At 37.8% G+C, this 12336-nt stretch overlaps 1 protein-coding gene across 1 annotated transcript; it reads left to right on the top strand.

The window, feature by feature from the left end:
* Positions 1-365: 365 nt before the first annotated feature.
* Positions 366-12241, top strand: LOC139116748 (kinesin-like protein KIF15). The gene is made up of 6 exons (XM_070679380.1): positions 366-474; positions 3103-3735; positions 5497-6716; positions 7921-8007; positions 8246-8479; positions 9712-12241. Exons 2-6 carry the CDS (start codon positions 3194-3196, stop codon positions 10881-10883), a joined length of 3255 nt encoding a protein of 1084 aa, XP_070535481.1. The 5' UTR covers positions 366-474; positions 3103-3193; the 3' UTR covers positions 10884-12241.
* Positions 12242-12336: the final 95 nt, after the last annotated feature.

The following is a 12336-nucleotide window of genomic DNA, read 5'->3' as shown; positions in this document are numbered from 1 at the left end:
AATTAAATACCTGAAGCACAGAATGGTTGTGGTGTGAAATCCACTAAAAGTCGAGTTCACAGTATTAGCCGAAGAAGTCAATATCGATTCATTATAGACAACACTCACTGATCGAAAAGCGGATGATGTCAGTACGAAAATATTTTCCCGCACAAGGGATAATGTACGTAACAACAGATTTTACTATGGTTATTTTGCTTCATTAATCTAATCCTCCCCTATTCCATTGATTTAAAATTTATTTGTATTGTTTATTATCGGAAGACCGAAAATAGTTACTGGAACTGGAAATAAAAATGATGTATAGTTCATTCAAACAGGTCAGGGTTCGATCGAACAATGGATAAATCGGTCATTGGTCAGTCGCTTTGTTCGCAGCATGACAAAGACATCAGCGACTCTGCAGTTTTCGGACTTGTTAACCGCTATTTTCCACGAGTTTGGACCTGTAACTGTTCTTAACAATTATATAAGGTAGGTGTCAAATGTTTTCAAAAGTTACAATCCTGACATTACTTTCAGAGAAAGCTTTCGTCAATTTAAAAATGAATATCCCGAGCACAGTTATTATTGTTTGTGTGAGCGCTGTATAGCGTAACACTGTAAACGTTTAGTACTAAATGTTATCAGGTTTTACTTTTGCTGACCGGCTTTTACAACTTCCAACATCTGTCATTTTCATTCAGAATTGTTGTATCTTTCAAAAACGTCTTAGCAAATACAATTCTATGCGTAGTCTTAAAGCGATAACATTAGATAGGCTCATTGCAGGCCCTACAGAGCGACACTCACAATGGCACCTGCCACGTGAGACCAGGCCAAAACATTTTTACACTCTTATCTTTCTAACAAGATGTGAAACCAAGTCTATGACCTCTTACTCAAAGAGTTATAAAACCTCTGCTGTTTATAATCATAAAGCCACCTATTTTTGTTCAGACTTATATAGTTTGCACAGTACTGTTTAAGAACAATTACCATGACAACCTAAAAGCATAGGAAATAGTAAGTCAGCAAACGTTGCCCCTGCAACCGAAAGCTCAAGATCAAACCAGGATTCGACCATGTTTACCTCATCAACAGTATGAGACTCCATGCACTTTAACAGTCAACCACTTACACGTGTCGTAATAAAACGAAAGTATTACCTCACGGCTTGGGTATGGAATTACGTTCCCTGAATATTCATTACCTCTGACAAATGTTTCCACTCTATTTAAAACACCTTAGTGATGTGACGGAAATTAATATAAAGATGCCAACAGTTTTAGAACTGTTGCTGTAAACTAAATTATCTGATAATAAAACTTATACTAATGTCGTTCTTTCGTGTGCAGTAGTTGTATTGTTATAGATTTTCATGTTATCGGGACTAGGCAATTCTAAGTATCCTTGCAAATTTTAACCAGATATATGGAATGCAATATGACACCATGCAACACCAAGGAGTCGTAATTGTCTTACCTTCATTGCGTACACCTATACACTCGCATTACTTGCAGAGGATACTTCCAAACAACGCTGTGCTGAAGTTTCAATCAAAGTTCATTCAATGTGTCCGTCCGCAAGTCAACCCATTTCTTGGAAATGCTGCTACTAGTTAATGTCAGCTGTGTATACGGATAACATACCGTGGTATATATCCATGCCAAATCACAAATACATCGTGTAATCCAATATGCTCCAATATGGCCGCCTGGTGGACTCTTTTTGCCATTTTACATATCCTAAGTTATTGTTCAGACATACATCGCTCGCTCCCTCTGTTGTCTTTCTGAGAAAATCCGAGGAACAACGTTTTTCTCTGGCCATCCGATTAGATGGTTGCCTAGCACTGTAACAGAAAAAGTCTCCCCAATGGCAAAAATGATGTTATCTTGATCAGCTACACCTGTATCCGTCTTCAACCTTGCCAATAATTTGTTTGTTTTGCAGTACATCGTATGTTCGCTACCCTCAATGACTGTTGTTGCTAATGATTAACAGAAGTGGGTCATTTTAAGACCACGGGGTCAAAGGTCACTACAGAGTTCGGTAGAGTTTTAAGGTTCAAGAATTATGTATCACTGTTTTGACATTTATTGTCAGTATACAGGTCATGTTTCTGCCTTTGTTTGGATTATTCACAAAATTACTGCATGCCGCTCAAAAGAGTTTGATAAATACGCTGAAGTTTTCTTCACAACATTTTTGTAAGCTTACTAACTACAGAAGTAACGATATCACATCAAATGGACAAAAGTTGTTCTGAAAAAAATTAATTAGTATGCCTTTATGCAAATATATCTTACAAGTAGCTATGTTGACTCCCCAGAAAACGCGTAACACTTAACATGATGGCACCATGATTTAATATTTTACCCATAGCACAGAACAGACAAAACTGCCGATAGGTCAAATTGACTTGATAACCATAAATAGCCCACTTTGTCATGCTGGCATTTAAATCGGTCATATTCCTTTAATTGACAATAAAACCTTTGGACGAGATTTGTAGGAAGGTGGGTAACTGCTGCAATGAGCGAATGCACAATTAGAATATTAATATGTTGTTAAATTTGACATCGTGCTATATTGTCAATTGACCCTATGTAGTCGTTATTAGGTAGTACGAGTGTGAAAGATTAAATTGCTGCACGCATGTATACCTAACCTCTTTACCGACCTTTGCATTCTGGGAGGACATGACACAAAAATTGATATGTGATGGATAGGAATCCCTAAGCCTTGAATGAGGTGAAGGTCAGATCATTATTTCTGCAAAGTGAAAACACAACTAAAAAGGAATTGCATTTACGGTCAGTGTAATAGAGATGCAACTCTGCCCAAATTAAAATAAAATGCCGGTCTGTTGTTGAGTGTTCACAAAACAATTCTTGAAATAGAGATGAATGATAATCACACTAGAATTACTCATCCTGAAATCTGAAACACTTTCTGTTCACGGTTTTATTTCATGTGTTGCCATGTTTAAATTTAGCAGAAACTGCTAATTGAGCTGACAGAAATAGGATGTGAATGGGTCATTCTTTGACGTATGTATTTGCATGATATAAATTCTTGAGTATAATGCATGCATATTTATTTATTTCGTTATTGCAGTTGTTGACTGTCGAGTGAACCGTCTCTACAACTAATCTCTCCAGTACATGTGGTAATAACTAATTGAAAGACCTGACTGTTATCAAAAAAGATGGGAGTCTCCCTGGAGCAGTGGAGAGTGAAAATCGGTTGTTTCATACCAAAGCCGAAAAGGATGGTAAGAATATCATGCCTGATTATTAAGAGGTCCTACGTTTCATTGTCACTGAAGTTTGTCCTGTTGATGTTACTCTTGTGTGCCGGTGACGTTGAATCGAATCCAGGGCCGAAGGAAGGTAATATCGATGCTACTCGACCGGGAACAAGTAAAACTAAATACCCTGAGGTTGGCCTAGGAATAACCAATGGTCCAGAAGGAACCGCACAAAATACTGCATCTAATATTTTGGAACAGCTGGTGGCACTAAGACAAGATATGATGTTATGGTTTGCACAATACGGCAATTGTATGGAAGCTTTGACTAAACCGATTCAACAAGTTGGTGATACAATGCATACTTTGTTAAGAGAAGTTAGTGAAGTGAGACAAAGGATCGAAGACGTAGACCTTAGTAAGCGTTTGAAAACACAGTGCAGAAGAAAAAGGCTAAGGACAAGGAACGTCAGAAGACATGGCAATAGTCACAAGCGAAGGTGAGAGCCTGAGTTCACGAAGGACTAAGCATGAGGAAGAAATATGGATCGAGAAAGCTCAGCATCTCAAAATAATCGCAATCATACCAATCCATAACCCAATAACACTAGGTCAAAATTTGTAAGACAATAGTTGTAAACATAGACACAAAACAGCACAGAACAGACAGTAAATAGACGGTACACAAACAAAGTCAAATTCATGAAAGAAAGATATATGGACTTCTGGCCAAAAGACCAAGAAGTGATGTCAGTTGTTTCGAAAATAGTAAGCGCATCCTGCCCCACACGTGGCACCCGCCATATATCAATCTGTAAGTCAGATAGGTAGTGGTCACTAACTAAGGCCCCATGTCACCGATGCCATCAGTGATAATTTGTCGAAGAGAGATATCGTATTTATCAACCAGCTTGCGATACCTGCCAAAAAAGCGTTTGAATGTAGAGACAAGTCTTGCTCTGGTGTAACCTTGATTTAACAGTTTGAAAGAGAGATGGCCATGTCTCTCTACAAAATCACCATATGAACTGAATCGTCCTCTTTTTTTTGTTATTTTTTTCTGTTGGGCATACAGTCCCGAATCGTTCAATAATCGTTTGCTCCTGATAGCAACCAAATTTTCAGTTAAGTATTCTGTAACAGAAAGCATGATTATAGCGGCATATGTTGACATTCAGATGAACTTAAAACAAACAGTTAACCAGCGTACATTTATAAAAGTAAAAGTTATTTGGACCTCCAAGTAAAATACTAAGTTCGGGATGTGACGTTGGATGTTTCAAGAGTCTTGCTTTGGTAGATAGACTATTCTCAGCTTAAGTGTTTTGTATAAACAGCAACGATTTAAATCCAAACCAGTCTAACATTGCCTCGGTTCGAAAACTGATAGAAGTTGTTTCTTTAAATACAAATGATATTTGAATTCGCTCTTGGTGCTCCTATTGATATAGAAAATAGCCATAACCATCCACCAATAAAATTAACTAACCTAAAATTAACATGATAGAACATGAATACTTTGTACCCATTACTCAAATCTTTACATGAAGTGGGGTTACGATCGGGTTTTTTTGAAGTATTTGTCAACGACGTTTAATTGTGTAGGGGTGTGGAAATGTTTTACAGTATCTTAAATTGAAACAAACCATATACGATTGATAGTGTTAAAACACACATTAGCTGCCTCCTGAAACAATATGAAATCTACAGGTTTTTTGGTTGGATGCACTTAGAATTATTAAAACATCTTAGCCTGGTTATTGAATCACTCCTTTTGGGATTTTGCAGAGCGGTTTTGAATGTGATGTCTTCGCTATACGTGACTGGGTGCCGTACGCTGTGAGTTCGAAGCCACTCGAGAAATAACTTTATGTGCACGCTCAACTTTTCTTCAATTAGGAATCACTTTTACTAAAAATAAAGGAAGTCAGGAATTACTCGCAGCCGTTGAGATGCTTTTACTGAATATTCTTTTATATCAAATGATGTCATATTCGGTTATGTGCGTATTCAAATGATGTCATATCCGCTCATGCGCGTACCGCGTGCACTGCACTGTGCAGACGACGAAGTTGTTTTGCCAGTCACTGGGTAACAACTATATCGTGAGTCACGTGTCTAAATCTGGTGATTGATATTGAACCTTGTTTTACGAGGACAAAATTTTATGCGCTTGAATGTTAATAATTACTCAGCAGTGTTTTTCTGTCAAAGCGTCTATTTTATTTTTTTTCTGTTCTCTTCGTATTATCCAATAACAGCACAAGCTTTAAAAGACATGCTCGGGTGTTGAAGCTCTACCCTTTTGATTCTGCTTGGAAGTTGCTAGATAAGAATACAATGTCGACTTTCCTGGTTAAGCCTATATCATGTTTTGAAGGCTCGCAAGAAGATGCCGATAACATCTCCTTACCAACACAAGTGACCGGAGATGACGATGACGACCGAGACCGCAGTTGCAATCCAGCGCCAAAGAATCAACTAAATGAACGGGATCCAAATACAGCAGCCAGAGTAAGTGCAAACATACATAAGGACTGTGGTTCAGGAAATTCAGAGGTAGAAACGAAGCGGGAGCTGGATCATCAAATATCTTCATCACTCAGCGAGATGTTGCAAAATGATGTCAAGCTTCAGGGTCCGGTCATAGAAAACGCGGAAACCAAACAACTAACAGATGAAGTGGGACAGGTAGAAGTTACAAAGGAAAATTCCCTTTCTTCAGTAACACAAGCAACGACAAACAGCCACAACCATACCTACCATTACAATCCTGCACCAATGACTCCACACGAAAGAGATACAAATGCAGAAAACGGTTTAAAAGAATACAAACCAGAAGACTGTCCGTCTCAAACTTCAGAAGTAGAGTTAGAGATAAAGCAGAAGCCATTGAGTAAAATGAATATTTCATCCCATGAAACGTCCCAAGGTTACGCCAAGAAACCAATCAAAGAAACCACAGAAGCTGGAAAGCTGATAGATCCCACGATACAAGGACCGACAAGTTCTGGAGCTCATATTAAACTCAAAGACAATTACATAGAACAAACTCACGAAACTGCAAGTGAGGACGATGTACGACAGAACGGCAACATGAGAGAAGAGTTCAATTACCAAAAACGTGGATACGCAGGTGGAGATGTTTACGTTGCATCAACGTCTTCACTCAGGACGAGCATGCCAATAAATCATGAAGATGTAAAAGCCAAAGAAGCTGTGATTAGTCATTGCAATGCAGGGGCAAAACCGAAAATATCAGACAGTGGCAAAATGGTACAACAACCTCATCATGACGAAAAAGGTAGTTCGGCAGCAGCAGTTGGTTTCTTTCAGAGTAGAACAAACAAAACTACCAGCTTTCCGACCCAACAAAAGACACATTGCCGGCATGAAATTACAGCACCTATAGGGATCAACAAGAACAAACCGAAGAGGACAGAAGATTCCCTGCCATCTGATAAAAGACAACCTCAGCAAGGTAAGAATAAGACTGGTAATCTATAAGTTGCCTGTTGCCATCGGTCTACCTGGCAAGAATCGGACAAGAAGGTATTAAGTTAGATATTTGACTCTACTTATGATAGCATAGTGATAGCCAGTGACCACTCCAGACCGACAATTGACCATTGTATCCCCTAGCCGACAGCACCAGTGAAGGTGATGATGAATTAATACTCTCGTCAAAAGCTAGCCGCAAGACATGTTTCACTTTAATGAAGAAAACGTTTACGTATAGGTGTTCTTGAAAATCAATTAAGGAGTAAGATGCTTCATTAAAATCTTACATTCTTGGAAGTATTACCGATTAAGAACAACAGCAAGAATAGCGACTAAGGACACAACTCAAGACAAGTTTTAATATCATTGTGAAAGGTGCCTGTAAAGATACTACTCATAAACATTGAGTCCTGAAAATAAGTTAATATCTGCCAAAAGTACCCAAATAGCATGTCTTCTATTATTTCGTCAATAGTATGGGCAAAATTGATCGTACCCAATAACATTCATATGATGAAAAAATCACTTCAACCGACTGAACAGACAAGGCATTCAAAAGTTCATACAATATATTTATCAGAATTTATGTTTGCTCAGATCGATTTATTCAATAATAATTAGAATTCATGTTTGCTCAAATCGATTTTTTCAGAGTTCGGACTATTCATTTTTCTACTTATAAGAACAGTCCAATGAGCAATAACCAAGGGTGGAAAAATGAACGAACAATATTCCAAATTGTCGCTTACGTCAATATATCTCATGTTTATGTTCCCCTTTCCTTAATCTACATTTTACACTCATACATTTGGCATCATATGATGCATAACAATTGTTGATCAGGTTATGCAAAATCTGAAAAAAAACCTCAAAGTCACACACCTAATAAGGCAGTGTGTTTCATCCTGGACATTCTGTCAAGGATTATCCTCTTATGTGGTCAGTATGAATCTCTTTTTTAAGATGACTTTTCTCACAAGATGTTTATCTAAGCCGAAATATTTGTGCATTCAATCAGCTTCGTATTAAAATTTGGAATCTGGTCTTCATTCCTTGCGCCAACAAAACTGTCAGATAGACAGTTAGGTAGTTCTCATTTGATTTTGATGAGTATCAAAACATTTTAACTTTAACTTTTCCGGAATAAGCAGTTCTGTTTAAAGTCAATTTCGTTTAAATTGTAGATTCATTAACGACGTCATCGCCACTTCGACTGAAAATTACAGCATTTCGGACTCTATTGTATGGTATCTCGAATAGCTTAAGTAAAGGTAAGGCCAAAAACTGACTTTCCAAAGTTCGTGTAACATGTTTTTAAAGCATGAGATATGTCCAATGCAGCAAAGAATATCACTGAGAACAAACACTAACATGTCTGTTTTCTCGTAGAAATGAACATTTAGCACTTTTGATTCATGTTAAATGATCTTTCCATGAACCAGTTCGTGGCCACCTGAAGGAATGTTTACATGTCATTTATAAACCTCGTGGTGCAATGCTCTTTTGCAGAAGAAGTTTGTGATCTGGCTTACCTCTGTCAGGATTTTGGTATCAAGAAGCAAAAACGAATGGATATTGAACAATCTGGAGATGCCAAAGTCCTTTTTAATCTGTTGGAAGAGATGGGGCTGATTAGCACAGGCGACGTGAAATTTCTGTGTGAACATTTCGAATATATTAAGCGTGTAGACCTGGCCAAAGAAGTAAACAAGCATACAGAAAATTACATCCATGAATCAGCAGGTGTGTTGAACAATTCATCATTATTTTCAATTTAAGAAAGGAGGCTCTTGACATACTCTGATTTTGTCATCTTATTAACTTTCAAGGTCGCGCGACCATCGACCGGTCAGTTAGACTCAATTTTACATTAAGTTCGGACATAAGCTTCGATCGTCTCCTGATTCCAGTTGAACAAATAACGTTCCATTGAATTAGATGAATAAACTTCAGCTTAAATTGTGTAAATCATTGGGGGATTATACAAACGACAGTATACAAATAGCTTTTTGTCTCTACAACACTGCAAAGGTTTGCATAACTTCTTACAGCACTTTGTTCAAGTAAGTTCATCAAAATTATAATGAATCTTATGACATTCTCGAAAGGTTCAACTGAGGGAGTCGGAAAAATGATGTACCTATTTTGTTGCAATAGTCGGTACATTTTAAATTAGTTAATACACTCGTTGCACAGGTTACCGATTGACCTATGTATAGTCTATTTTACTGCGACTTTGGCGTTTAAGTCCTTGAATGGCATCGCACCCACTTATTTGACTGCTGTTTTTCATCGAATTTCATCGAACACCCGTAATGCCAGGTTATTTGTATCTTCCAAAATTCAAATCTGTCACAGGTCAAAAGTCTCTCTCCTTTCGTGCTGCGAGAGTCCAGAATACAATTACCCTTCTATTAGAAGCAGTTCAACTTTGTCCTCTAATAACACTTTCGAAGTAATGTTGAGTGACTGTCTTTCGATGAAGTTAGATTTAGGCTAGATTTAGATAAAATATTTTTGTGATATAATAAAGATGCTACTCTTGTTATTTTGTACGCTTGCTCTATTTCTTTTCTATCTCTACGCATGTAATTTTTCGAATTCTTAGGAGGGCTCTGATGCAAATTACAATATTTTGTGACTCAGACTACACTCTTTAAATAAAGGTCAATAATAATAATAATAATAATAATAATAATAATAATAATAATATTAATACAGTATGAGTAATCCTTCTGTACTTCGAAAATCTTCCTATAATCTGTCAGTTCAATCACACTTAGGTAACCTCTGCGGTCATCGTATGTGAACATTTTTCCACACTTATTTGTTATTGGAGAAGCCAATTGCAGTGGCAGGTATATTGAAGCATGGGGGAAAAGAGTTTTCGACGAGTTGCATGTTCAGCCATTTTGAAAGATATTTGAGATCAATAAAACCATTCTCTGACATTACTTCTCCGGTCACTGTTGCAGATAAATGTATTGCATCATCAGATACAGAAGGTGATTATGGCGTAACCGATCTAAAATACCCAGGAGAAGACAGATATTTTCTAACTGATCGTATGGATAAACTATGTGACAATGTTAACCGTGTGTGGGCGGAATTCCAGCGAAAGTTAGCAGCCACCCAATTTGCCGTCGAATCACAGTGTAAAGATCGCGTTGTTGCTGAGGTTAAGGATCTAAAAAAACAACTTTCTTCGATGAAAACTTCTTTTGAGCAGAGGTTTACTGCTGTTCACGGGAAGCTCGCTGTGCGAGAGCCTTCCACGAAAGAAACCATACACAATATCAGCTGTATTGAGGACACACTACTATCTGAACGTGCTGATCTGGCGAAAGTATCGGCGACCACAGTGATGTCATCAAGCGCTTCAAATGAGAACGTAAGTACTGCTATAACTCATATGCCATTGCAGATTAGGCTTGAAAACGTTGAAGAGGACATTAATGACGTAAAAGAACAACTTCAAGAAGAATCTGAAAGAGTAAAAGAGTTGAAGGGTGCTGTAGATAAACTATCGGAGGATTCTGATGCTACCAGTAACACCGTAACATCAGGGGGAGATTCTGTTGAAAGTCTAAAATCAGAAATCGCCGAAATGAAGAAGTCTATAAATGACATTAAAAAGGAGAAAGATGATCTGGAGAATAGAGAAAGAAGAAACAATCTCGTTTTCTTCGGAGTGCCACAAGACTTTGTAAATTTAAATGAGAGTTGGGAAGAGTCTGAAGAAAAAGTGAAGCGTTTAGTTCGTAACCAATTGGGACTAAAGGGTAAGATCGTCATTGACTGGGCTCACAGAAACCTAAATGCACCTATCGTTCGCGGTTCGAAGCCTATTGTCACCAGATTTGGAAGTTATAAAGATCGCGAACAAGTTCTCCGTAAAGCCTTTAAGCTTAAGGGCACAGGTATTTCTATCAGTGAAGACGTAACGAGAAGAATTCGTAAGATTCGTTCTAAACTGTGGGAACATCGTCGTTCTTTCTTCGGACACAGTAAGGATTTGAAAGCTTATCTACAGTACGACAAACTTGTGGTTAAAGATACTACTTCCAAGCGTATCTTCAGTGTTAATGAAGAAACAGGTCTGATAGTTGAACGAAATGTCAAGTTTGATAGCGATAGACCAAAATAGAGGGTAGGGCCAATGGCAAAGTATTCAATGTCATAAAGAATCATCCATTCTTGTATGGAAGATACGGTGCTGAAAATAACATTCCCGTAATTCTGAGTTTATTCCTTTTTGTCAATGTTTCGAGGTTGTTTGTTTTGAGGAAACTTTTGTTACAAAAGAATATTCTATGTATGCGTCGCGTGATTGTAATGTGTTGTCAAAAGGAGGTAAACAAGTGACGGAGAATTGATTTTCACCAGAAAGTGGCTGGTTAAAGTTAAAAGAATACAAAGTGATCTTTAAAAATGCGTTTTCATTGAATCGGACAAGTCTTTCTTTGCATGTGATAATAGTGACTGTGATCCTAGGTTGTTTTCTTCTTTGTGGAAATGCCACTTCTGAGATTGAAAAAAATAGATAATTATCTTGTTAACATTTGTTCGGACTCTCCGGAAAGTATTGCCATTTTAGCGGGAGATTTAAATGCCGGAGTTGGTGCTCTCTCAGATTGATGACAAAACTGATCATGTACCTCATTAGGAGATATTGGCAGGCTACGTGTAAGATATGTTTTGTTGACGTCATCATTCCAAGGACCAGGTCATGCCCCTGCTGATATATATAAGAAAATAGACATGCATATGGTAAATGGTAGAACAGGATTTAATATGCCCCATCGACAATCGCTTGTTGTTCGATACCTGGCGAGAGCCTTTAGGGGTTACAGAATGCACAGTAAAAACCATTTTTTGTTTGTTTGTTTGTTTGTTGTTGTTTGTTCTTGTTTTTGAATAATTTTTGGCTTTGTGAGGAAAAGTAGTCTCCGAATTCGGCGATACATGTGCATCGCGGCCATTTTCTTTCCCAACTTCCAAATTTTCTAATGCATACAGCGGCCCTCGCGGTGTATCGAACTGCAAGCGACTGTGGCACCATCGTACTATTCGGACCATATGGCGTTAGTATGTAAATCTCTGTGTAAAATGTTCAAGAATGATACAGTGGATTTCACCTAGGCACCGCAACTCGGCGTACGAGACAGACACATTTCACGTACAACACAAACGATAAGCTTGAGTATCACGACACATTTCAAAGCCACCGACTCCTTGATTAATTACAGTAAACCAGCATGGGACAGCCGCTCTGTCTAGACTGAGAGATACACCTGACCTACAATGTAACTGTTTTTACGGTTTCGGCTTCCAGCTAAAATGAATTGAAATATCGCATATGTTGCTGCTAAGACAAGTCGAAATAGTCGATATTTGGCTGCACAAATACCTCACATTACAAAACGAATAAACAAAATACATAACTCTTATCATACTTTTTTAATATTTTATTTTATGAACACGAATAAAGTGAATATAGTGGTGACCATGAGTAAATGGAGTAACATGTACTTCGACTTTCGCTTTGGAATCGGTGAAATAAAGTCAACATATCTTTAGTCAACGAAAAAACCAAAGCC

This window comes from Ptychodera flava, chromosome 18 (assembly GCF_041260155.1).
Source record: "Ptychodera flava strain L36383 chromosome 18, AS_Pfla_20210202, whole genome shotgun sequence".
Lineage (NCBI taxonomy): Eukaryota > Metazoa > Hemichordata > Enteropneusta > Ptychoderidae > Ptychodera > Ptychodera flava.
Note: the sequence above shows the minus strand (reverse complement) of the source record. Positions and strands in the feature narration are given on the sequence as shown.